Source organism: Vollenhovia emeryi, unplaced genomic scaffold, assembly GCF_000949405.1.
Source record: "Vollenhovia emeryi isolate VEMERY1.0 unplaced genomic scaffold, V.emery_V1.0 DF939209.1, whole genome shotgun sequence".
In the NCBI taxonomy this organism is placed as follows: Eukaryota; Metazoa; Arthropoda; class Insecta; order Hymenoptera; family Formicidae; genus Vollenhovia; species Vollenhovia emeryi.
Window position 1 is genome coordinate 532,408 of NW_011967157.1, and position 26,810 is coordinate 559,217.

General features: G+C 45.5%; 2 protein-coding genes across 3 annotated transcripts; both read right to left on the bottom strand.

The window, feature by feature from the left end:
• LOC105561273 lies at window positions 1-22,704 on the bottom strand. The gene is made up of 26 exons (XM_012011091.1): window positions 22,245-22,704; window positions 13,003-13,102; window positions 12,803-12,918; window positions 11,907-12,066; window positions 11,512-11,545; window positions 8,659-8,800; window positions 8,172-8,351; window positions 7,092-7,484; window positions 6,733-6,924; window positions 6,398-6,459; window positions 6,069-6,257; window positions 5,808-5,979; window positions 5,617-5,724; window positions 5,470-5,540; window positions 5,269-5,395; window positions 4,915-5,167; window positions 4,545-4,660; window positions 4,069-4,207; window positions 3,746-3,880; window positions 3,516-3,666; window positions 3,215-3,342; window positions 2,996-3,133; window positions 2,712-2,863; window positions 2,119-2,482; window positions 369-1,951; window positions 1-280 (listed from the first exon to the last, which is right to left on the bottom strand). The coding sequence occupies exons 2-26, from the start codon at window positions 13,067-13,069 to the stop codon at window positions 23-25; spliced, it is 5,430 nt and encodes a 1,809-aa protein (XP_011866481.1). The 5' UTR covers window positions 13,070-13,102; window positions 22,245-22,704; the 3' UTR covers window positions 1-22.
• Window positions 22,705-22,740: 36 nt separating this feature from the next.
• LOC105561272 (cyclin-dependent kinase 8) lies at window positions 22,741-26,201 on the bottom strand. 2 transcript variants are annotated; one of them, XM_012011089.1, is made up of 11 exons: window positions 25,858-26,197; window positions 25,236-25,338; window positions 25,037-25,147; window positions 24,807-24,947; window positions 24,520-24,709; window positions 24,320-24,434; window positions 24,140-24,238; window positions 23,988-24,060; window positions 23,625-23,722; window positions 23,424-23,529; window positions 22,741-23,103 (listed from the first exon to the last, which is right to left on the bottom strand). In XM_012011089.1, the coding sequence occupies exons 1-11, from the start codon at window positions 25,986-25,988 to the stop codon at window positions 22,903-22,905; spliced, it is 1,368 nt and encodes a 455-aa protein (XP_011866479.1). In that variant the 5' UTR covers window positions 25,989-26,197; the 3' UTR covers window positions 22,741-22,902. The 2 variants fall into 2 exon arrangements, with proteins under 2 accessions (XP_011866479.1, XP_011866480.1); XM_012011090.1 differs by lacking the exon at window positions 22,741-23,103 and having other exon boundaries at window positions 23,452-23,529; window positions 23,625-23,786; window positions 23,964-24,060; window positions 25,858-26,201.
• Between the last annotated feature and the right edge of the window lie 609 nt (window positions 26,202-26,810).

Consider the following 26,810-nt stretch of genomic DNA (forward strand, 5'->3'; position numbering starts at 1 on the left):
AATTCTTTATCAATGAGAGTTATCACTTGACCATAACTTTGATGCTCTTGGGCAAGTTTGGCGTGGAACCCTTGTTGACGCTGGCGGCCGTAGGTCTCATAAAGCTGTGATTCTTCGAGCTGATACGCGGCTGCATCAATCTGCTCTTTGTTACAGACGTTTTATCACCGGAAAGCGGTCGACTTCTTAAGATTGATTGCTGACCGACGCTGCTTCCGCTGCTGCTGCTACGCGAGGCGATCGGCCGGCCTCTTGTGACCTTTGGCATGCCAGGTACCACCTACCGATTAACGATAAAAATTACATCGAGGATAAAACAACGACTTGCTTTGCGCGGAATTGTTACATCGATTAAATTCAATCTCAACCTCGGGTGCTTTTCGAACGTTTCTCATTGCCGGGCCAACGCTGCTGCCGCTGCTGCTGCTTCTACTGGCAGGTATCCTGCTAACACCGAACGGACGAGGACTCGGCCGTCTTTTGTCGACCGCGTCCTTGGACGGCAAGGGGCTGTTGGACGGACTGCTCTTCCTCAGATCGTTGGTCAGCGCTCGAATGGCCGAGGTGTAGCTTCGCAGATGCGTGTGATTCGCGGCCAGATTTCGCACCGTGTTGACAGACGTCGCGCTGTTGAGAGAGCTCCGTGAACTGCGTAGGCTACTTCTGGAACCGGAACGTTGCACCTCGCTTCTCGACATTCCTGTATCGCACAATGGGATAAGGTTCGAGGTTCTTTTCAGGGACTCGGTCTTCCTCAACGCGGAAGACTCGCGCTTCGTGCTCGCGGTGCGCTTCGGCAGGAAACTGGATTTCTCCGATGCGTTCCTCGCGGTCGGCTTTTTATCGAACGCCTTGTCGGAAGTCGGCTTCAGTAACTTGTCGACGAATAATCCCCGCCTGTCCAGGACGTCAACGTCCATCACCGGGATAGCGCTGCGTTCACGTGCTACGTCGACGCCGCCGTAACCGCCCAGTTCCGCCGGTGAGCATCGCGTCGAATCATGCGTGTCAGTCTCGTAATTGCCCGAGGACGTCTCCTGGCTCAAGGTCTCCGACACGAGACTCTGAGTCTCTTCGAAGCCTTCGTCGTTCAATTCCTGATCTCTGCTCTTGCCAGACGATGGCGGCGACGATGTCACACTTATATCAGGTATAAATCGACTGCGGAACATGGGACTCTGCCGAGTCGTCGTCCGATCGTCGCGCGAATCGTCCACGGATCGACTGTTCTTCTCGACCTCTCTCGTGCCCCCGATCGGCTTGAGATCCACACGCTTTTCTTCATCCACAATCTTGGATACGTCGTCCTGCTCATTGTTTCGGTCGCGCGGCAAACTTGCGTTTCGCGGGAAGCCACTGACGATTTCCTGGTCCTGGTTCACTTGACTGGGTGGATTGCTGGTCAAACGGACCGCTTCCTTCACTTGACTCGGATCGATCATGCTCCGATGACGCTCACGGCTCGTCACCGCCCGTTCAGTGAGCATTGTGACGGGTTCGCGCGGTCGCGACTCCTGCATCACCGGACTCAACACGGTGTTGGTCACCGCCACCACTGGCGGCGGTTGGCTGACCGGAAGTCGCGAGCTTCTGTGACCCGTTGTCGTCGACGTTGTCGTCGTCGATGCCGAGCGCGACAGATGTTGAAGATCTTCACCGGAGCGCGCGATCTCCGCTAACGCGGCATCGATGTCGTGCGACAACGATGACGAGGCAGTGTCGCGCCGCTTCAGCTTATCCTGCCAAACGCGCAGCATGACGTCCGCGTCCGCGTCCTTGTGGTGGATTCCCTCATCAGCGAGTACGAGGGTATTGGGCCGCTGCACTGTCGACTTGTCGTCGTAAACCATTTCGAGGTTCGACACATCCGACTTGTCTTTGTCCCCCGTAGGGTCTTGGCTTTTCTTGTACCTACGTGTTCGTCGCGTCGCTGAATATCTATCAAAATTACCTGGAAATTAAGATACATTTTGTCAGAAATTAATATTCCAAAGAATTTAAAAAATTGCAAATTATATATATATGATTTTTATGTGTCAATTTTGACTGGAGAACGAGACTTTGAAGAATGAGAATTCTGCGCATATATATCTAATATTGTTTCCAACTTGGGCTTACCGGTCCCTAGATCCGTGCCGGAGCTAATCGGTTTCAATATCGCAGTCTTTGTTTCTCGACTCTGGAGGGAGCTGCTGCAACGTTCCCTTTTACAAGGTTCCTTCTCCACAGGTTTTACCTCTCTTGGCGGACTGAACAATCGTCTGGTTGCCGGTGGCGTCTCAATGTTGTCCGAATCAATCTCGATCTTATCGCTGACTCTATCCTCGTCCGTGGCTTTTCTGCTGAGCTTGGAGAATCGCCGGGTTGTAGGGGTTTGCGTTCTAGTGTACGGCTGCCGCAGATAGATTGTCAACTCGTCCTGAGTATCTAAATTTATCGCGTCACTGATCTTGTTTTTCTTCCTGTCTTCTTCTCTGATTGCCTGTGAATGCATCGTGATATAATTTAATTCTTAAAATCTTTAACATTGAGAGAGAGAGAGAGAGAGAGAGAGAGAGAGAGAGAGAGAGAGAGTGTGTGTGTGTGTGTGTGTGTGTGTGTGTGCAAATACTTTTTGTCTTCTGACTTTACTTGAAATCATTCTCCTGCATGTGAATTGTTTTTATGTATCATTAAGTTAAGCTTGATAAGCTAGTCTTATTCCCACTTACTTGCAATGTGCTCGGCATGAGAGCGTTCTCCGTGTTGTGTCGCGATCTAAATCTACGGGAATAACGTGGATCAGCTTCTTCTATACTATTTGGTACGTTTAAGCTTGATTTTCGCCAGGGAGACTTGTCCTGGGACGATAGCGGTTGAGCTTCTGGAACGAACGATATTCGTTTAACTCGTCAATCGTATCAGTCGCCATGTTACCTCAGCTCATTTACAATTATTATATTATAATGTTTATCAATGATAACGTATAAAGTTACAATAGATTTATAATTTGTACCTTCAATGGCCTCCATCGTGCGCATCACATCCGTTTTCTCGACGGATGGTCGCCAGTCGTAAACTTCAGAAAATCCTCCTTCAAGCACGGTTTGATCTTCCGCCAAGGTATTCATCGGACAGCTCTTGCCTTCGCTTTCTGTAATTGGACATGTCTCGTGTTAGAAAGCCTAGCACTGAAAAAATTATCTCGGTATTCGCTTAACGTAAGCTTGCTCACCCGAGTCTTCGAAGGACCGTCGGTTCGCTTGATGCAATTGCTTCGCTCTTCTCTGAAGCTGCTCGCCCGCACGATCCTCCTTTTCGTTCTCCGACAGCCACGCCTCGATCTTTTGGCGCCAGGCTTTCCTGATTTCCACACGAGATAAATCAAACTTTACTAACAATAAGACTTTCTTTTCTCTATTAAATTTGTATTTGGTTTCCGTTATCCATATATGCGTTTTTCTCTTTGTTTCAAGTCTTTATATATAAAAGTGACAAAGGCAAGTTGATGCAAATGATATTGTTCATCGACTCACCCGCTTGGCTTTGCTTCCTCCTCTTGTAGGAACGGTTTACTCTCCGCGAGAGGAGACGGTGAACTCGGTCGTTCCCGATCCCCCGAAAAATCGGCGTTCAGCAGATCTCCTCTTCGCGATTGTCCGCGAGCTCTCCGCGCCCATGATCGATCTTTGATTTTTTTCAAAAGAAAAGTTTTTAATCTCGTTTTACAACAGCGTTGTGACACGCTGTATTAAGTACTAAATACCTAAGCTTCCCCATGATTTTCTCTCCCGGGTATTATCCTGTCCGGACGTTCGTAAAAAGTCCATCAGATTTCCGTCATCGTCCTCGCAGGGTATTCTACTCCTGCGCCGACGAAGTGTGCCGTTAGGCGTGATATCTGGTAATTAAAAATGTGGAATACATACAAATAATAGTAGCCGATCATATAAAGGCCTGTAGAGCATTCAAAAATATTCGATTCTTATTGCAAACAGCTTCATTGATTATAAAAAAGTAACTGCGATCTGTACTATTCGAGAGATTTTTAATTTTATAGCTTTTTCAACGTAAGTTGCGATGTGATACCTGGTGAATACGTGTCTTCTTTGGTAGACTGTTGATCGGGATGGCCGGAACACGAGCCTAAACGACGTCGGATGCTCGGTGACCCAATGACCGAGACATCCTCGTCCGACGTAACGCCACCGTTCTGTAATCTTCTTATCTGCGTACACAAATATCGTTCAACATTTTTTTACTCTGTGTGTTATAATATTAAAATTCTTTTGCTTCAAAGATTTTAAAAGGGCATTTTTCATTCTAAAATGAGATAATAAAATCTCGCGACAATACGAAAAATTATAAAATTATTGAAATTTTTTTTAATGTTCGCGATTGCGTTTTGTCATCTTCTGCATTTTAATGAATTTTAGAACTCATGAAATCCACTCTTCTCTGTTTCGAGACATTTATTCGTGTTTTATTTAGCGCCACTATTTTTTTCAAGCATGCTAGATATTACAAGTAGACGTTAAGTAGAGGGTAAATATGACAGAATTTACCTTGGCCTCGCCACGGCTGTAATTTCTCTGAGGTAAACCGGTGTGGAGGTCGAAAAGCCCATAGTCCATTAAGTTAGATTCAGATTCCGAGCCCGGCGTTTCCGCTTGATTGCTTACTGTGCATTTAATTAATACAATTCTTACTCATCTATCAAAAGACAAAGAAAAAGAAAACCGTGCTCTTCTAAAGAAATCTGAGATTCATCTATTTCCAATACCATTTCAAGCTATGTATAGAACCTTGTATATAATCCTTTTGTTTTTTTTTTTTACGAAAGAACAGCTCAAAAATCGTAAAATACAAAAACAGTGCTAGTTTTTGTAAATATATGCATCGCTTTATTTTATGCGAAGACACGCGTACACTCACGCAATCGTTTTCTCGCCAGCAATTGCTCCTCGCGCTGTTTACGACGCGCCAGGATCTGCTCCTCTTGGATGCGTCGTCTCTCGTTCTCCGCGACTGCCTGGTTGAACTTCTGGCAGAACTGATGGAATATTTTGAAGCACTCTTCGATCTTGAATGTGTTCGTATCCTCGCAAAAGAATTCCGCGAGCGATCGTCTCACTCCCTCGAGCTCCTCCATGTCTCTCTTCAATTGCGCCATTTCTTGCTCGGCCATCTGCGGATTTCAAGCAAAAATTTCCTTCACTTTATACAGCCCCTTTTTAAAGAATTTTATCTCGTGTTTATATCTGTGAGATTAATTTCTATATTCGTTACTTGAAGAAACTGTGCCATCTGCTCCTGTATATCTATTTCGGTCGAAGAGAGTTGGATCTGATTCTTGATCTTTTTGATCTTCGTGTCCAAGCTATTAAATTCGTTGGTCAGTTGTTCGATCGTCGTCCTTGTAGAAAGAAATGTCTATTATGAGAATAACGTTTCATTCACGATTAATGTAATACATGTTGCAGTTCTTACTTTGTCGCTGCTTCTAGGGCAGTCATGTTCTTCGCAAAGCTCAGTAGATCCTTCCGTTTTCTCTCGGCTTGCTAAAATTAACGTAATTTTAATTACGAAAGTACACGTTTCTCGGAGTTGTTGGAGTTTAATTGACCAATGTTTTACCAATGCTACGTAGTGTATCAGATTCATCCCTGGCTTGTTCGCGCGAATTTCGGTTAGCTTCTGCAACGAGGAGAGCTTCACGCCCGCTGCATTGCCAGCATAACCGCCCTTAAATTAAACGTAATAATTAACTCTCGCTTATTCGTATTGACACTCAGAATTCAACTGTTCGATGGCGAGCAAATACATACTGAGTTGAGAAAATTACCAGCGACCAGGACCATGTACAGCACCTCCTGCAGGGGCTTGTTCGTCATGAGGTCCTCACCGGCAAGTATCATCGAGTTAATGCTTGGCTCCAAGTAGCTCATATTCGCGGCGAATTCTTCCTTCAGCAGCATGCACTCGATACGTAACTTGTAACTGTTATACCGATAGCGTCATTATTTAACTTGTAGTTTAAAATAGAAACGTTAATCTCTCTTTAAGTACACATAATGAAAAAATATTACTTTGGCACTTGGATAAGCTGCAGAAAGAACTTTTCGGCGTTACCGAGCTTCGACTTGTCGCCGTCGAAGCTCTTGAGCATTTCGAGTTCGTCCACTTCGGGCAATATTTTCAGCAGGCCGCGCAGTTTTTCCGCGCCGATATCATCGTGACCGCCCTCCTTGATCAGCTGGATTATGTCCTCGTTCGAACTAAATGGAGAATATGAAAATGCGCGTACGATAGAGGTAATAATTCAGTGAAATAAAATACCTGGCTCTGTCGGTTTCTAAGATTTTTAAGACAGTCATTTTTTATGTATACATTAATATTTCTATTAGTCTTATCGTACCTTCGAAACTGCTTCAGAAAAATGTTGACGTTCAGACTCCTCTTGCCGTCGAGTAACGCGATCTAAAAAGAAAACAATGGAGATAACGTACATGTATAAGCTTATTCTTGATCGCGAATGCCCGTTCTACACCTAGGGATGATCCCACACCGCACGGGGAACTCCCGGGGAGCCTCTGGGGAGCTTATAAAATTTTTCATACAAAAACCATACTTGTTAGTATGATAGTCATACTAAAATGCTCGTACAAACTTCTCCACTCGGATGAGCCACAAGTAGGATCATCCCTAGGTGTCGAACGGGCGAAAGCGAAATAGCATTGAAATGGGAGCAACCTCTGTTGGTTCTCGACGACGTCGTTCGACGTCGACGCCAGTGCCGCACGAGGTCGAGTAGATCGCTGGTGGTACCATCGGTGGGACTTGCTGGCAAAACAAGCCCTCCATCTCGGCCCAGTCTAGATCCGCCATCGGGGAATTCTGATGTTCGTTCGCGACGAGGGACCAGATGTTTCGTTTGCCAATCACCTGTGACGTAGAGATAAAAAAAGAATTTCGATACCGTAAATATAATTTCTCGCCATTGTTTTTGCTTAATTAAAAAAGATACTCTAACTTGAAGTCCTTAATTCAAGTGCAATTTTTAGAAAGGCCGGCATTCTTGATTGAGATTCGACCCTCTTTTTCTCAGATACCTTATGATTAGGTATCTTGTTCCAGTTGATGGTCTTCATCTTCGTTCTAGGGGTGGGAATTTCTTGTTGCGGCAGCAGCCTGGCGTGATTACTGGGCGGTTCGGGGGTAGGTGCGCGTGCGACGGGGGGCACGCGTAGAGGGGGTGGCATCGGCGGCTCCATCGGTGCATCAGATGTAGCGACGTTAGCGAAAAGCGGCGGTGGAGGTGGCGGCGGTAGAACAAACCCGGTACCGCCCGGCGGCGTTGGTGGGCCCGGAAACGACGCCACCGGAACCGGGGGTGGCGGCGGTGGCGGTAAGGGTGCCGTCGAACTGTTGTTCGCCGGCAGCGACGCTTTTCGCGACGTTCCGCACGTCTGATCGGCGCCACGACAGTGACAGCATAGATTCGTCTGTCCGAAATATCGTTAAATCGTTGAATGCGTTTTTCAGGTACTTACTTTACGCGTAGTCGATTGCACGAAGTATATTCCGTGTGGCAAGAAGTTATTTAGCATCATTTGATCAGATTGTCATCCGCAAAAAGAGAATGTGAGAAATCTCGGGAATTGAAACATCTCTCGCTTTGCAAAATTGTTGCGCGAACGGAAGGAGCGCTGATAAGTTTACGTGTGTGATTCATCGACGCGAAGCGTGGTACGGGTTTCTTCTTTTATGGACTCGCGTCTTTCGGTCAAGTACGGTCAGAAAGTAAAAGTACACGTTGTGTTACATTAGCCTACGCGGTTGACATTGACGACGATTCCCGCGAGTGTGGCCGCGAGATTTAAGCTGATCTGATGTAACGCGGGTGCTATCGTAGCGTCTCCTCGTCGATGGATACGTCACCGTCCGTCGCTTGCATAATCGGCGAAAGTCCGAGAAAAACATAGTCGTAACGGATAGAGTCAGTAAATTTACCGTTGACTCTCGGTTACGTGGAAGAATTGCGTATAATTATCCTCGTTACGCTAGTAATTTTTAAGAGCGTTGTACGAAGTACCGCGACTCATTTCGCGCGATAATGTCTTTTGATGGATCTTTGATGGGCTTTTTCTTTTTAACAGGCATAAACATTAAGAGAGGGTGCGGGTATTTACTTGAAGACTAGGCGACCTCAGCAACTTGGTGGCATCCTCGCGACTCTCCAGCAACGTGGCTCGATGCACCAGGGTCTCCGCGGTGTCCCATGCCAGATCGCTGGCGGCGTCTTTCGGGTCAAGCCGCAGCAGATGCTGCAGGACACTCAGAAAGGGTATCTCCTGCGGAGTGTCTGCGACCTACGGGTGTGCTGCGTTTTGTCAGACGTCTCTTACGCGCGGCGCTCGACGCGCTCATTTCGATTAGAAGGCTTTGAATAGCTTTTATAGCAATCGAGTGGCGAGGCAGTTTAATAGACGAATAGTCTCAAATAGGCGCGACGCGTTTATTTAAAGTAAATTAAAACAAATTGCGCAACGGTAGAAAATTAACCTTTCCAATATCATTTTTGTTCGCGGCTAAGGTCGACTGCAAAATTTAACGAGAATATTGGCTGGTGGAATATTGGGAGCTGAAAAACAGGGGAAAATGTCGGAAGTCGCTCACTTGACCAAGGATGGCATAAAAGACGTCCACGTGAGAGGAGAGATCGATCCCGGGCGGTCCGTGATTCGTGAGCTCCTCGTCGGTCTCCCGTTGATCGTCAAAGGCAACCAGCTGTACCCTCACATCCGGCGCGTGGCTTTTCCTGCAAGAACAATCGCCGTCATCCCGATTCGTCGACATTTGCAATTTTCACCCGTGTCGTTCTCCCCATATTTTCGACGCCCTCGATTCGCGAGAATTCTTTAAAGTCCGACTGTTTACGCGTCCGAGAACAAGATGTTACGATAAATACCGCAGGCGTCAAATTCTGTACGCGAACAAATCGTAATGCGATCGCAAATCAAGAATGTACAAAGGACGCGTATTTCACGAGTTGCGGGGCATTCGAATGGTTCGCGCTCCGTGGACGCTTTCGCGCCTTCAAAGGGCACGGAAATAGCCGTCACCGATTTCGGCGTCAATTCTGGAATCCAACAAATAGACCGGAGTCCACACAAATGTTCTAGGTGTGCTGAACAGATTCGAGATTAATCACTCGCGATACCATTTTATTCAGGTCACTCATTAATGCATCCGTCGTAAAGGTAAAGATGAAATCGTTTGCGAAGAGCAACGTTGAAGTCTTAATTTTATTTGAAAAATAAGGAAACAAAATGTTTGCCAGTCCCAGTGATCGTGGTGTATTGGACAAATAGGCGGTGTAGCGATTTCAAATTTTAAGAATCGAGATGGAGACACACGATTGAGATTCAAAGTATGCAGACCGGTCTGGGCAGCTCCCAGTTGCACGTCCTACCGAGAGAACGTACCAAAATACTCTCCGCGGCGGTCCAATCCTGCCATCGATCTTCGCCACGAGCAAAACAGAAGTGGATAACGAAGAACACGAATGCGAGCACGGCAATGACTCACGGTAAGCGATGCTGGCAAACTCCGCGCGTGAAGAGGAGCAAAAAGAAAGCAGACTTCTCTAAAACGCTTTCGTCTCTCCCCTAAAATCCTCCCCGAAGTCTTCACGCGTCGCGCGTAGCAAGGTGGACATCTGAACCCTGCCTCGCCGGAATAAAACCTCACCAAGTAGATTACGCAAATGTTTCGCATTTACGAAACAGCCAAAGCGTAGAAACGAATTCACTGATCTAGAAGCACACACCAGAGGAACGTTCCGGTCCTTCGGAAAGAACCAACGAAGCGACTCATTAGTACGGCGATAAGATTCATCAACGAGATGCGTCGAAATAGTTCGCTGGAGAACGTTTGGTAATTTTTTAACGCTGCTCGAACACTCGTCAATTAATTCCGCGCGAGACTTCAGTTACTATGTAGGTCAACCATGTCGAGGGTCCATCGGGAAGAAATAGGTGCCTTCCTCCTATTCTGTATCCCCTTCTCTATCTTTCTTCTTCTTCCTTACCGCGAATCGATCGCACAGGTGCCGAGGATGACAGCTTCGGAAAGAAAAAGACGACGAGAAAGGGAATCCGTTGGACCGAGATTCGAGAACCGGAGGTAACGTGGAGAAACGCCGGCCGGCCGGCGCGTCGCGACGTCGGATGCATTTCTGGCTCCAGCGCGGCGCGAGATGCGGTCGCAGGTGCATCGGTGCCGATGAGGAGTTAATTCGGGCTTTCCTCGCTTCCCCTTTCTCCCTGCCACGACGACGCGGCTCTTCCTTACCCCACCTCCCTGTCTATCTTCCTTCCGTGATTCCCCTTTCCCCGTGTTTCTCTCAATTCTTGAAAAAAACTTTTCGCGATCTTTAAGTTTTCGACGCTCATTGGAATTACTATTTCTTTGTCAATTCTCTCTCTGCCTCTTTCATCTTTCTCTCTATTCTCATCTTCGCCGAGAATGTTGCCGAGAATGCGCGGAGGGAGACGAATCGCCTGGATTCTACGCTCGATTCTATTTCTCGCTCATCGCTCGTCACCGATGAAGTGTCGTCCCCGGAATCGCTTCTTTTCTCAATCGTCACGCACATTAATTAGTGTGAAAAGGCGTTGCTTGATGAGATATCTCGATAATACCTTTGAGAGAGGACCATCGAAATTCGTAAAGCGAACTTTTCAAGAACCTTCAGGAGTGCCTATCAATCATCGCACGCAGATTTTTGTTCGACAGTGCGTTACCGAATCACTCGCCAGATTTCATCTCCTTTTGCACAAATCGCGATGCAAGTCGCACAAGTCCTTACGAACGGATGTGTATCTCAAACATAATTACTCGATCGCGCTAATCTTGTTAACGATTGTTTGCCCAACGGTATCAACTGCGATAAGCGGTGCGTAGCAATCGCGATACGTTTAATATGTATTATCGATAACGAGCACCTCGAGTGGTCCCGAAAAATGTCGCTTTAAGAAGAAACCAGAATTAATCTGAAATGCGAGACCAAGACAGCTCTTGTCGCCCGTACAAACAGGTTGTAGCAAAATTTGCTTTAACCACACAAAAACGATAAAATTATGTAAGACAGGGTAAGGCCAGTTCTATTTGTGTGTCTATGCAAACGTTTTACAGTATACCTGCGAACCCGACACGTTCGAGAAGACAGGAACTGGAGTTATTTCAAAAAGTCACGGCGCGCTTTTGTATTAGAACATTATTTGGATTAGTGCATGCAAGTGAAACGGTCGTTCAGGGTCGTCAATGCAGTCGCGACGGGATCCTCCCTCCGTTAGTGAACCAATCCTTCGTGTAATTATCTTCGCGTGACATTAGGCGGTGTGCGAAGGAAAAGGTGTGGGTACAATAAAGCGTCCTTTCGTAACATTCATTATTATTTATTATTCCACAAATGTTAAGGTGTTAATAAATTAATGCCGCGGATCCGGGTCGTCGTAGTGTACTCACCGCAGCTCATTCAGGATCGGCAGGAGCTTGAGACCTGCAACAGAAACCGCAGTCGTACGTCAGTGCCACTTCTAATCGACCTGACAACGGACTCGAATTACATATTTTATCGAATCGTTCTACGCCCGAGGATTGAAACGGACGAAAGCGAAAAATATATAGAAAAGTAATCAACGAATTTTCCCAATTACATTGCCAATATGAAACGAAATGAAGTAATTACGGCTGTACACAAACGATATTTCACGTCAAATCATTTCGTTCGTCTTCCGTTGATATAAAAAATGTTTTCTAGGGAAGGCGCGACTGTCAAGTAGTCAGTCTCGAGGCGACGAGGAAGCTGCGCCTTAATGGCATCCGCCAAGAAGACTCGAGTGCCGCTCTCTTTCACTCACCGATGAACTCGTTGCGAATACGTATGCGGTCCTTGAGCACCGGCGTCGAGATGACCAAACAATTTATAAATGCCAGCAGTGCCGTCTGGTAATCCTCGGCCGTCGCTTTCTGTAGCTCGTCGACCACAACTCGTAATCGATAACGCTCGCCCTTCCGCTCCTGCATTCGTACATAGGTCACGTTTAAGAAGATTAATATCCGCCGCTTGTCCTCAATTCTGGGAAACGTCCCAGAATGGTGAGGTGTCGGCATTTCCGTCGCGGCGAGTTTACGGAAACGAAGCTCAGTCAACGCTCTTGCAGTCGCGTCGGATCGAAACATTTTCCCGTCAACTGTTAAGAAGAAACCTTTGTTCCACGTTACCAAAACGGTAAAATTGTTTCCGACTGGGAAATCTTCTTATCCACGTCGATCGACCGTGATTTATCTGGCTCCGCGAGCCCTTCTTCGGACACGATCGCTTTCATTGTACGTTGTATGACGAAAGAATTGGCTTCTCGCGGAGACCGTCGGTGAGATCTGTCCCCTTCATGCAAATCGCATCGGAATAAAAATATATTTCGCAACGCGGTGGGATTATACAATAGGCGTATTACGGCACAACTGTTACACGCGCGCCACGGCGTGTGCATCGGATTTAAGAGTATATTATTGCAGTGCGCGCTTCGTTCTTTTGTTCGAAGGGGGAGACCTTGAACCGTGACTTTTACCTAAGCGCGGTACACGGCTATTTTACAACGCGGCAAGCACGGCCACTTGTTCTGCATCTGAAATGCCATGCCTCGTGGCAACTCGTTACATCCCCGTCGTCCGAATTCCGTGGTGCGACACGGAATCATAATCAATCATGGGCGAAAAAAAAGGTTTTTTCAGCCGCGCTTTCAGAAACGTTCACCTGGTACGTGTGAAGAGTATCGATGGCTCTCTGCCTGCCGTCTTGGCTGTAAACACACAGCGCCGACAGCAGCTCCACGACTTGCTTCTTCACGGACGAGCATGCCGTCTCCAACGCTGCAATCGGTGGAATATTATAGAGGCGTTAATACGCGGCACAGTCTCGCGAGATTACGGAATCGGGAACGTCGGACAATTTACCTGAGGCGAGCTTGACGCAATAATCGGGATTATCCACGATGTAGTCGAGACCGACGTGGGAATCCATATTGGCTGCATCCGCGGATGCTGCGCTTCCAGCCTGTAACGATACAAGAAAGGAATTCTACATGCCGGTTCTCCACCCCTCCGTACCTTTGCGCCCCTCGGCACATTTGTCACGTCAGAAGAATCGACTTCTTAATTCTACGAAGATAAAATCGCTGACACGTGGTTACGAGGGTAACTTTAACACATTCCCAGCGAGAAATGACTCGTCGGTCGTTGTCGATTCGACATCATTTCGACGGATTACTTCTCACTGGGTTATACTAGACGGTGCGCGCAATTACGTTAAAGCCGAGACGAAATGTTAACCGTTGGACTGCCTAACGGCGTACGCCTGTCTGATTTATAGAACGTTTTTTATAGTAGGTTTGCAATAAACGCTAATTACTTCGGGGTCGAGCGTCTGTAGAAGGAAACGGCGCGTTAGCGCGCATAACTCTCTTCTTAATCCACCGTTAAAACGAGACGCTACCGTGGCAGAAACGGATATCACGTGGTAATGCCAGTTAAAGTTTCGTAACAGGCACTAAACTTAATTCTCTTACCACAATTAATGCTCAATGACGTCTATAAAAAAACACTTTCCAGGCGTTTGCGTTAAGCGATTGCTTTTAGGATTAATTCTCGAGGGTCGATTCAGTTTTACGATATAGCGAAAATAAAATCTGGGGCAATTAAATTTCTACTTGTATAGCGAATTGCTTACAAAAACTGAATCCTTGGTTAAAACATGAAATATTTTATTGTCAATTTCGAAGAATTCTCTCCGATGCGCGGACATTGAATGATTCTTCAGTTAGCTTTTATCTTGCTTCTCTTCATCCTCTCGTATTCATTACAGTTTATCTTGAACGAAGCGATTAAGAAACGTTCGGTTGACGAGCCGATTTTGCTACACCCACTCGAGTCGAAAACCCGCGGGACCGGGTTAAAAATGTAAATGTAGGATCCGAGATAAAGCGCTGGCCATTCGTAGAGCCACGGCTTTAGACGACCGTCGCGCCGGTCGATTCGAGAGACAAGCAACCTTTTTTTTGCCTCTCGGACTATGACTCAATCGAGCAAAAAGCGAATTTCCTAGGCGGCACAGTCTGAACACTGGGATCGCTTTGTATTAAAGCGTGAAAACGCTTCATTTACGCTGCGAAGATTAATGATTCTTGAGATTGGACTCGGCATCAATCTCTCTCCTCGTAAAATTCGCAATAACAAGTGAAGTGGAGCGAGGTCTAGGTTGAAGCTTAAGCGTGCGTACTGGAGCTAATTGCCAGCTTGTTATACACTCTACGTTATGCATTCTACGTCCCTAAAAAGGGGAAGAGTTAGGGCCTGAGCAGAATGGCTGTCTTATGAATGGCTAGTCGTGAAAGTCTATTGTATACGACTTCAGTTTTTCTCTGCCTTGCCTTACGTATACGACTAAGACAGTCTTAGGCTGATGGCAGACAACTATCCGTAAGCGCTTAAGACTGACGTAGTCGTAGACTTACGGATAGTTGTCTGCCATCAGCCTTAGGATAATATTATAATATTTGTCGTACAATAAATGTAATATTAGGCTCGAGCGTTTACGGATCGTTCTCTGCCATCAACCTACGGCAAGGCAGAGAAAAACGTAAGCTGTGAAAGACTACAGTCTACGACCAATTGTAACAGACTTTACGGATTATTCTCCGCGTAGAAAGGAGAAACGGGCAAAGAGAATGAGGGATCCCGCGTCAAAATCTTATTAGGCTCACCGGGGATATCGGCGTTCGCTGCGGCGTGTAACACGTGCAATCGCTGGTGCGTACGCAACGATATTCCTTAAACGTAAACGTGACATGTGCAAACGAAACATTGCACGTGTATGCGCCATCCACGTGCATTATTGAAACTCCCGTGTCCGAAAAGGCTCGCCGACGTTCGCCGACATTGCTGTTGCACAGCCGCGTCGCACCGGATGCAAACGGTTAACGGAAAAGAGTGAGAAAGTCGCTGACGCTAGTCACGAAGTTAGAACGAAGGAGCGAGATGAAAATAGAGCTATACAGTGCGTATGAAAACGGAGAAAGAGAGAAGAGTAGTAAAACAGCAGTAGTAGCGATGGGTAGCGGACAGGATTAAGATGAACATGCGTAAACTATTCTGGTCGATGCAACCTGATGAAACACGTACGAAAAGACCTCCGGAGGACCAAGTACCAAGTGAGAAATGATTCGTCGATCAATGTCGAAACGATGTCGAGTCGACATCGACATCGTCAAATTACTCTCTCGATCTTCTTGTCCAATTCACGGTCGATTTCTCTCCGGACAAGATCAATTAGTCGGCAAACACGAATCCCGTTCGGTCCCATCACCCGACAGCTGGAGAGGAAGCAATAGGCATGGAGGAAATACAAGGGGAAAGACCATAGGATTGCGTCATCGTGCGTGCGCGTACCTCTTGCTAGTCACGCTTAAAAATAGATCGGTCGGATATTAAGGACCTACGCGAGCACGGAGACGAGACGAGAAGAGCCGAGACCTACACGCGGTACCTAGACCGGCGACGAAAGCATCAGCGAGCCGCTGCGATTCCGAATATAAACGCAGTCAGGTAAAGGCCCACGCGATGATTCACGCGAGTGCACCGTGTGCTTGCTGCGTGAGTTAAGCACGCTCGCGTGAATCGCCAGGTATCACGCGTGCGAGAGAGCTTCCTGCGAGTCGTGTCGTTCCTCGACGACCAACGGCGACGGCGACACGACCTCGAAGTCGGCACGCTCGCCCGAGCGCACGCGTTTACGGCCGCTGCCCATCTTAGGAAGGCCGCGGCCGCGGACGCGGACGTGGACGGTCTTGAGGTGCAAAAAACCAGGTGCGCCGAGCGTGCGACGAGCGGTCTAGTTTCTTTCTCCTTCGGGCGATGTTATTCAACGAATTCGGGAAGGATCGCCTCGCTGATTGAATTGTTCGCGCGCGCGCGCGCGAGCGAGTGGAATCCCCGATTAACTCTGAATTAAGGGATAGCGGTTTGCGCCTCGTCCTTCCTCGTTCAGGAACGATTGGTACGCAAATGAGAATTGAACGAGCAATCTTGGTCGCAGCACTCGGCTGCTTCTCTTTTATATATTATTCAACGACAACTTTCCTAGATGATCTGAAAAATTACAACTAGCCGTGAGTTATCGCATCTCGTGCCAATTATGGACGTCGCGATGGAAAGGAATTTTTCTCGAAAAAAGAAAACGCGGTTTCCCGCGGAAAGACGTCTTTCTGGTGAAAGAAAGAGCCGTATGCAGGCCACTTCGGGCGGATGCACGAAATTGCATTCGGCAAGTTAGGCGGCGACTTGACGATAGTTGCTAATTGTAGGCAGCGTAGGAAGAGACGGTTGAGCATACACTTGGACGTACGCAAGTGTATACGCACCGCCGTCGTGCGTGTAAGTAAAATGGCACTCGCGGCGGTCGCAGGATACCATATCGGGCACCTTGTTGACCTCGTCTCTCCTCTCTCTCCCTCTCTCTGTCTCAGTGGTTCCCGATCACTCCGTCCCCATGAGCTCACTATCGCACTCCACCCCTCCCACGTCTTTCACTCGCGACAAAAGAGGTTTCGGCTGTCGCCAATGTTCCCCGGCTTCGTCAACTCGAGAGACGCACGATCGACGCGATCTCGATTCAATTTGTCTCGCGATCCTGCGAAAAGCGAACGGGGGGGTGTCTGTTCCTTGGACAAGATCAACGTAACAAGAGCAGAGATTGTCGATGCACTCGAGATAGGCGCGAACTGGCTGAGAAATCGCTGAGGAAAATTTGTATATTACTTGAACTAGGTTTCGTAAAAGGGAGGAGAAAGTCGTCTGACGACACTCTTTTGCATTACTATCCAGCAAGAGTCAAGTAGAGTGGAAATAGCTAAAAGATTGCAGAATCGTACAAAGAATGACGTCGCGACTGGTTGCGCATCCTGGAGAGTTCCTCGGCTAAATAAAGTTCCATAGTATTCCTATATATTTTCGATCATTCGTACCTCATTTTATATTCACTGCCGAACGTTACCTGACTCTTCATCTTTCTCGTAACTTCACAAATACTGTAAATGCCATCGATCGCAATTAACATTTTTTTATTCGACATGGGGTAATCTATAAAAAAAACTTTTTTAAAAAGGTAAAGAAAGACGCCAAGCATAAGCGCCATCCAATCGAGAATTATATAATTTAATTATTTGGATATATTTTATTTAAAAGAAACATTTTTATCTTCTCTACAAAAGTTAATTCGACATGGGGTAATCTATAATAAATACAGTTTAAAAAATAAATATGAAAAACCGGCACTCGTAGGGCAAACCTAGAGAGCACAAGACACTCCTGTGAACATTTTCAGAATATTTTTCAAGAATATTTGGAATATTCCATTATTCATTCTTATATATTTATCTTATGTTCGTGGAATATTCGACTGGCACTACTATAGATCTTTTTTGAATGTGAATAGAATAATCTATCAAATATAGCGTGTCGGTTATACATGGTATGGTCACAGGTTTCACTGCCTTTTGCATAAGATACCTGTATTACACAATAAACAATGTGCAATGCATAAACTTGATGAATATTCAAAAATTATTCTGATCGAATATTCCAAAGACATTCTCGACGAATATTCCAAAAACGTTCTTCTTTGTTATGAATAAACGATTTCTAACTGCAATAATTTATATATATATATATATATATATATATTTATAGAATATTCGATTTAATATTTTGAAATTAAGAATATTTGCAATCCAGAAGAATAGTCATAGAACCATGTGTGCTATCTGGGTAAATCCCGAGGGGTGTTGATTGCCGAAGAGAATCGCGAGTAGGCGATACGCGTTCTCCAGGAAGAATTAGTCCGATATGGTATCGAGCGATAGATAAAAATCCTTTACTTGTATTGTCTTGTACTAAAATAAACTTTATCGTTGATTGATGATAACTGGCATCTTAAACAATCGAACCGACACCTCGATGAACGCAAAAAGAGCGCGATGACACATGAATCAAATCGTCTGGTTCGTCATTTCTTGTATGTATAGAGGCTGGCCGATATCTTGGTTGTTATCCATTAGCGGAAAAAGGCACGCGCGAAAAGTGGGTAATGGTTGGCCATGTACGGGTGCAGTCACGGCCGATTTTCTGTTCTGTCCCCCTTTTCCCCGTCTCGTTACCCCCGTGCCACGATCGCGTTTTGGTACAATCTAAACGCTTTCGCACTCGGGAAGATGTTTCCAGGATTTTCCAGCTCGAACGACATGTATAAGTCCGAGGTGCGGCGTCCGTCGGTTACGCGACGATCAGAAAAGAATCGGGGCGAAGGTAGGCATCGACGTCTCCATATAGGGCGCTAACCGGTGGAAGGCCTTTTAGATCCTAACCTGGGCCACTCGAAACCTCTTACGGGATGGCCTTGACCTCGCGATGAGTTTGGGAGAACCGAAGGTTTAAAGTTGTGCTAGTTTCGACGACGTGTTAAAAACGCTCGCGAAATGACGGACAGGATTTTCGGAACTTTTCAACGTCTCGCGTTATTACACATAGTGTAAGAAATAAGAGAAGCTTCTTATTTTGTGTATTTTACTATGTACGAGAACTATGCGACAAGTGGTGTATAAAAATGAAGAAAATTGTGTGGAAGTAAACTGAATGAAGCTTGGTTAGAGCACGATCAATATTTTACTCTTAGCGCCGAATCGAGTTTGCGAATTTTGCGGGATATAATTTGTGCAGCTTGAGGCAGATGAGATGATTAAGGCGAATCAGCCGCAGTGAGCAGAGAACGACTGATGCATTGACAGTGCAACAGTCGTCCCACGTGTTCAGGCTCGACAAAGACGCGCAAAGAAAGAAGGGGACATGACGATCCTCTAGAATCCGAGGATCGTGATTGTAAACGATTTACCGATTGCCGTGTCTCGTGGAATTTGTAAGACCAACATATTTCGTTGGTCGAAAGTATCGTCACGTTTCTCGAAAGTCGACGTGAAAGCCAGCGATGGCATAACGCGATCGTCCTTGCCCGGAGCGAAATGAAATGCTCGACCGGGCATACTAGATCGTCAGTATTTTTCATCGTGCACGTGGCGGCGGCGCGGAGAAACCGGCTGCCGTGGCTCCGACAAGCGCGATCCATCGAAATTTGCATTTGACGATCGATTTTACACGTCCTGTCGGTCGTTTATGTCTTTTGAACGCGCAGTCGGTGTTGCATGTTGAGCGATCCCGATGATCGAACCAGTCCCGTCACAAACGATCATTTATAGCAACAATGGTGATTCTCAAGGACAGAGAAAGACCTACTAAAGTGGTTAATAAAAAGGAGTTTTGCTTAATTTTCTCATCGATTTCTTTCAAATTTTACAAATCCTGTTTGATTTGTTAAGAAAAATCGAAGACGACGCGAATCAAACGATTCTGCACCAATGCGGTTTGATCGTGATCACCTTGTCGCAAAGTGGTCATGGCCTCTACTGATTGGGGATAGTGAACAGAATCGTCCGTTCCCCGTTTCCCCATCATTTTTACCCGCATCTACGATATCCCTTCGACACGGCAAAAGAATCAAGCGGATCCAACTGCTTATCGTGCTGTTATCACTCGCGTTTCGATTATCATACGTTTGTCCATTCGATCCATCGGCGCATTTGATTGAGATACCGATCGCAATCGCGCACATCGATACGCGAATTATACTCGCGATGCTGAGTAACATATCACACGAAGGGAAAACTCCTTTCATTCCATAATTGTATGCCGTTAAACGTGGACGATAGGCGAGTAATTGACGAATGCTGACATGCAAACGATCGACGCGTAATGACAGGTAGAAAAGCTCGGTGACTGTTTAGTCTCTTTCGTGATTATTAAAGCATTATTTAATAAATGTGATTACTCAGAATTAAAAGTAATTTAATTTTAACAAAATTTGGAATATTGAATCGCCAAGGATTTTGCACTTTATAAGAAGATATACTTGAAAGTAACCCAATACAGTTACCTATAGATTCAAATTTCAAAGATTGTTTTTACTTCGAACGTCAAAGATACGATGTAATTTTATTCCCGTGTAAAATTTGTACATTCTTTTGATCTTTGTATTTTGCTGCATCATGGTTTCGGTCAAGAGAATCCATGATTCCAGTCAAAAGAATCGATCTATAAAAGATTCTACGAATACGAAATTAGGTAGACCACAGTTGATTTTTTACACTATTTTTTACGTTATAAAAATACCCAGAATATTAAATTTTATTAAAAAGCAAAGTCTATTACATTGATTTAGTCCTAACGCCAAGCGTGTTATGCAAATTTTTCCCTCTAGTTCTATTATAGCTAAAGCTATAACGAATGGAAGGGGACAATTACTGCTCCAGGTTAATTCTTTGAGAGCACTGATGTGTTTATAGGGCGTAGCATTAAGCTGCCGGCGTTTTTACGTCGCGTTTACATTATGCGATTTAATTCCTTCAATCTAATAGCCTCTCTCTCTCTCTCTCTCTCTCTCTCTCTCTCTCTCTCTCTCTCTCTCTCTGTCTCTCTCTCTTTCCGAAGGCAAAATAAAAGATTGGATGAGATCAAACCGATACATTTCCTCCATGCCTCGCAATCGAGAGCATGATTATCGCGCAGCGCGCGCTCGCCGTTTCTAAATGCCACATTTGTTTACCGAGTAACAGGGCCGGTTTCACCGAGATTCTTGAAATTGGACGATATATATTGTTACATAATGGCAATAAAATAATACATCTCTACATGTGTAGTTGCTTTAATATGACGTAGTAGATAATAATAAATATTGTTTACGTATTCTAATACAATGAAATACAGTCTATGCCGATGCCAGTTAAAACTGCACTCAATTGCGCGCATCGGAAACACATGAGAAACGTGTATGTTTCTCTACGCTGTAATTAAAATAAACTGATATGTATTATTTTGACGTCAAACAGAACGATTTCAACGGAACGTTAATGAGATTTATGGCGTAACACGGAGCGCAATGTAATGTGAAAGTTATTTTATTGCGGTCTCTCGCACTCGGGAAAATATCTACCAGTATTAATGCATGTTACACACTCGAAACAAACGCATATTTATTTTAACACAGTGTTCCCCATTTAGAAGCCGAAGCCCCATTGAATCAGAATTGACCGAGGTGGCCTAAAGCGGCCCTGTTCGCGGATCATAGTACCAGTACTGTGCCAGCGGCACTAATCGCTTATCGCTCGGTGAGACCGCACCTGTGCGACCGTGGCACAAGCATTTAACAATCTTTCTTCTAACGAACTGCCTTCGCGTCGCGAGAAACGCGAGAAGGCGAAAATCCCAAAACGCGAACGCGCGGAAGACATCACCTGTGCGGGTGAAAAAGCATTGAAGTCACTACGCGGCGAGAATCGTGCACGGTGGCCGAGTAGAGCACATCAGGTCTTTTTTTCTCCGCACTCTCTCCTCCGTTGTTTTTAACCGAAAATACGTATACGACGTGTCCTATTTACTCGATATGTGAAGGCTGTGTTCAAAGGTGAAGACGAGACATTTAACAAGCGCGGCGAGGATATGAATGTATGGTCTGTATTACTGCAGCATGTCCAGCGGTAAAATGTGAACTCACTGTTGAAAATAGTTTACTCTTGAAAAATTTATTTTCCCAGAACGTAAAACAAGAGATTGATACATACCGATATAAATAAATCACTCGCTTCCCTTAAATTTTCACATATTTTCCATCGCGTTCTTAATCCTTAATTATTTTTTAAAATCGTCATCGTACGAGAAACGATTCTCACTTCATGGAATTTTTTTCTTTTTTTTTTTTAAAGAGAGACATTAAATGTTTCTTAGGGTTTAAGAATTTTATCACGTGTAACTTTAAGATCTAGATATTCTTGCTCTTTCAATATAATGGCTATTATATTTACACGCAATGAAGATATAACGTTACGTATTTTAAATAATTAATTAGTTATTTTTATATAATGTTTGCTTGTAGAATCTATTTTTGGAGATCTGCTTCGGATTATCCCGCAAACCTTCTCAGGTTTTTAATATGTTTGCTAGGTTCTAGACAGAATGGCTGCAATAATCACTAAGTGAAAAAAAGTGCTGCATATCGTGCAAATGTAGAAATATGAGCGTTAACAGGAACGAGCCCTCACCTGCCTTGTCCTCTCATCGAAGCAACGCGATGACCCCCAGGCCGACGGCGCCTCGCCTGACTGACATCCCGAACGACATCGGAGCGGCACGCGTGTACGCACTTTTTTCGCCGAGCAGCGATTCGCGGAAACTGCGTTTCAGGAGCCCGCGACGACGCGACGTCCGCCGCAATCGCACGCGCGTTTCGCGTCGCGCGCGTGCGCGATAGATCCCCCTCCGCCGTTTAATCGACACCCGACTCCGATCGCTTTCCTTCCCCTTCGCCCCACGCGTGATCGAGCCCTTCCTTTCGTTTCTCCGCTGCCCGCTCTGTTCCACCTTTCTCGTCTTCGCGACCATCGTCAGTGCTCTTACGAGCGAGACCTTCTCGGGGAAGACTATTGGCGTTTATAATCAGTTTATACCATTGATAAAAATAAAATTGGAGGAATAGAAGGAAATGGAAATAAAAGGAAAAAAAAGGCAGACGTGAAATAAAAAATAATCTTCCGTATGTATATATATAGATATATATATAAATAAAGTTGTATTATCGTACTTGTACGGAATATACACGGACTGACCGCTTTGTTGACAGGATTAGTGAATTAAATTAATGCATTAGTGACAGTTTAAGTTTCGGCCTGATTCTGATCGGTTTAATTACGAGCGACAAAATTAGAAACGTTGATGAAAGTTCGACGGCTGCGTTGGCTGGGCCGTCGAATAAACCATCCCTGGTGGTTGCTGATGGGTCATCGCGTGGCTCTGGTGCTGATGGAACTCAGGAGCACCGTGCGGCCCGTTCAGCCTCACCCGTTTCGCGTTCTGCCCGTGATTGTGATCGCCGTTACCTTGCTGCTGTTGGTTCTGCTGTTGCTGTTTCACGAATACTCGGATGAGCGACAAGGCGACGTTCAAAAAATCAGTTCAATCCTCAACTACCATATAGCGACGGAGCTTAGACAGCGGCAAAGTGGGCTTCACTCGCCTTGCCACTGCGGCGGTCATATGGGGCCGTTTGAACAATCGAAACCATTTTTTTTAAATATAGAAGATATATGCATTATAAATAGATACTTATTTGGATATTACAAGCTATGTCTGTATTAAAGTGGTTATCTTATTATAGTAGTTGCGGCTTAAACCATACAAAGTATACCATATAAATGCTCTCAATATATCTCGGAGGTAATTACCGTTTGTTGCTGATTTTGCCTCGCTTTGTTTTCAGTCTTTTCTTCAGTATCATCGTCCGTGAGAAATTCCCTCTTGGGATAAGGAATAGGGCACCCGGCAAATATGCTGTGATTTTCGTATTAAATGAAATTTAACAGCATTATTAGGGGAAAAAAACCGTATAAATTGTTACGTGTAAAAATATAGAAATAGATTCGTACTCCTGTGTTGGCAGTGGCTCCTCCTGGAAATAGGCATCCTGCATAGAATGCTCTGACGTAATACGCTTGTTCGGATCCATCATCAGTAGTTTCTGCAACTGAAACAGTAAACACATTTGCGATAAAAATCACGTTTGTCCGGCATGCTATTAAACTCTTATACAGGGTGTCCTGAAATTCGCGAATCAAAATACCAATCATATGATTGGCCTGTTTTGAACCTTTTTATCTAAAAAAACTACTGCTCGGAACGAAAAATGGTTAATAACTTTTTAATTTATTTTTTCGACGACTTTCTTGCTATGGTATTTTGATTCGCGAATTTTAGGACGCCCTGTATCTCGTATTTTTTATATAACATACCAAATTAAATGCCTTGCTATCGGGTTTGATCTTGTGCCGGTCCATGTACTTAGTAAGTGAACAGTTTGCGTAACTGAAAATAAAACGAGTAATATTTAACGATTTTTCGAGTGGAACGTCGATCAAGTTGTATTTTAAGCTGACAAGCTCACTTGGATCTCTTGAAATCTCTGAGTAAGGTGGGATGCTCCGGCATTTTTTTGATATCCTCCCAATCTTTTTCCAATGGGAATCCCATCACATTGAATATCCTAAATAAAAGTCACAGCTTATAGTTGTCTCATTCTCCATAGTTTGTACAAAGCAAGTGCATTATCGTGTTACATTCTCACCTATCTAGTTGATCATGATGGTACGGATTACTAGTCTTAATGTCTTCTTGTCTACAATGAAATATAGGTTCGGATGTTAAGAGCTCCGCGAATATGCAGCCGATAGCCCATATGTCTGCGACAGAATAAAATGTTTAGTACCAGAACCGAATCTTCGTATTTACAGAAGTATGCGGTGTAAGATATAAATGTAAACGGACCTATAGCTTTCGTGTAATGTCTGGCACCTAGAAGTAATTCCGGAGCCCTATACCAAAATGTAACTACAACGGGATCTAAATCTGCTAAAGGTTTGAGAGGAGCATTGAACAATCTAGCGAAGCCCATATCGGCAATTTTCACACGTCCCCGTTCATTTCCTTCACCCATTACTAAAATATTTGCTGGTTTCTGAAATCAAGAAGAAGGGCGACATTTGATTACGTCATCTGTAAGTGTAATAAAAGTAGGAGGAGGAGAAACGTGTAGTAATGCCAACGACAGTTACCAAATCTCTATGAAGTACCCAATTGGAATGTAAGTAATGAATACCATCTAAAATTTGATATAATAAAGATTTGACCATGCCTTTCGGTACCATCACCGGTTTCTTGTTGGCTTTCGCTGCTCGATGAAATTTAATTATATGCTGCAAACAAGATATTCAAGCGTTATTGTAAGATATCCTACGTCTTGATCTAAAAATACGTCGCTCCTTAATTGGAATTGTGAACGTACCCATAGGTCATGCTCGGCGAAGTCAAACAGCAACCAAACTTTACGGTCGTTATGCGAGAGGAAAACACGAATAAGAGTGATGACATTGACATGCTTTAGTTCCCTGAGTAACTGGAATAGAAGAAAGTCAGTCAGATTTGTCCATCGCGCCTTACGAACGAACGTTTCGGCAACGTTGAAGAACAACGAGGCAACTCACTGCAATTTCTCGACATGCAGACATTGAAAGTCCTGTACCCTCAATTTGCTTAAGGCCAAAGTCTTTTGTATCAGGCCGAGACTTTAGTTCGCTATCTGAAACCCTGGTCGCAACATAAAAAAAAGTGATAAATCACAATTGACGCGAGCAATATGCAGATATCGATATTGAATTCATTAACACATGCAGATATACGTAAGGGGACAACAATCAATTATCGTTGAAGGATTGTGGATGCGTTCAAACAATACCGATTCACGCTCGTGTGCTCACATTACCCTATTTAAAGCTCAATGCAGCACTTGGAAAATTGGCGATTGCATCGACGACTAGGTCGAGCAACGGGACGTGATTAAACCAAGGGTCGGGTAACCGCGTCGAATCGAACGCCGAACGCGAACTCGGACGAGGTGGACAATGAGCAAACACCCTCTCTCGCACTCGAGGAGAAACGTCGAATAAAAGGCGATCGATAGGACGAGAGCAGGTACTTTCGCACGGAAGGAAGTGTCTCCGTATCTACCAGGGTGGATGCGAAGGTATTTTGGGAGTACGGGATTAAACGTGTGGGATTAAGCAAGTTTTGCGAAGTAATGAAAAGTCAGGCTAGAGAGAGACTAACCCATCTTTCCTACGGGCCTTGTATACGTGCCCGTAAGTACCTCGTCCAACCTTACAACCCTCGAACTCGAACAGATCCTCGACCTTGGTGCGGTCTTTCTGCGTCTTCATCTTAAATTCATAATCCATCATGTTTAGCGTTATCGGAACAATTATCAACTATAGACAAACATCTTTGTCACGCGTGTGCATGCAGGACGGGCTTCGAGAGCACACTACATGACCTACAGTACGGTACGGTCCGTACGTCAAAGGCAGCCGTCAGCGTCACAGACGGACGTCGACGGCGGGCGGTCGCGCGGTCGCGGATCGGTCAGGTCGCTCGTTGTCGGGGGCAGCGCTGCTATGCAGGCTACGCTGCCAGCTGCCGCTGGGCGCCCGGGGCGCTAGCGGCGGTGTTGGAGAGCCGCTTTTTCGCGCGTGCGCGCAAACAGGCTACGAGAGTCTTAAGGCCTGTGTCCACGATGCTAGAACTTGGTCCAGGTTCTAGCGTCGTGGACACAGGCCTTTATAACGCGCTGATTCTTCGACGCCGACGGGCGGTCACAATTGGTCTTTGCCTTTAGTTCCTACAATTAGCTAGATCCAAGGGTAGACAGCAATAATCATGGACGTAAGAATATATGGACGGAGCGTAATGTAGGATTTAGGACGAGGGGACCCAAGCGAGCGCGGTGAGGGGAAATTGGGTGGCGGCCATATGTGATGACTAGGTGATTGTATAGGACGCCTCGTGGCAGTGCTGCCGTGAGCGGCCTTTGGTCGCACTGTCGCATAGGGAGGGGATGACGCACACAAGCGAGCGACCGTGTCCGTGTGCGCACAGACACGGTCGCTCGGACAGCACTGCCTCGTGGTAGTGTCGCCGCCATATGTGATGACTACTTTTCCCCTCACTGCTCTGGCTCGGCCCCCGCTAACTTACACTCCGTCCATATATTCTTACGTCCATGG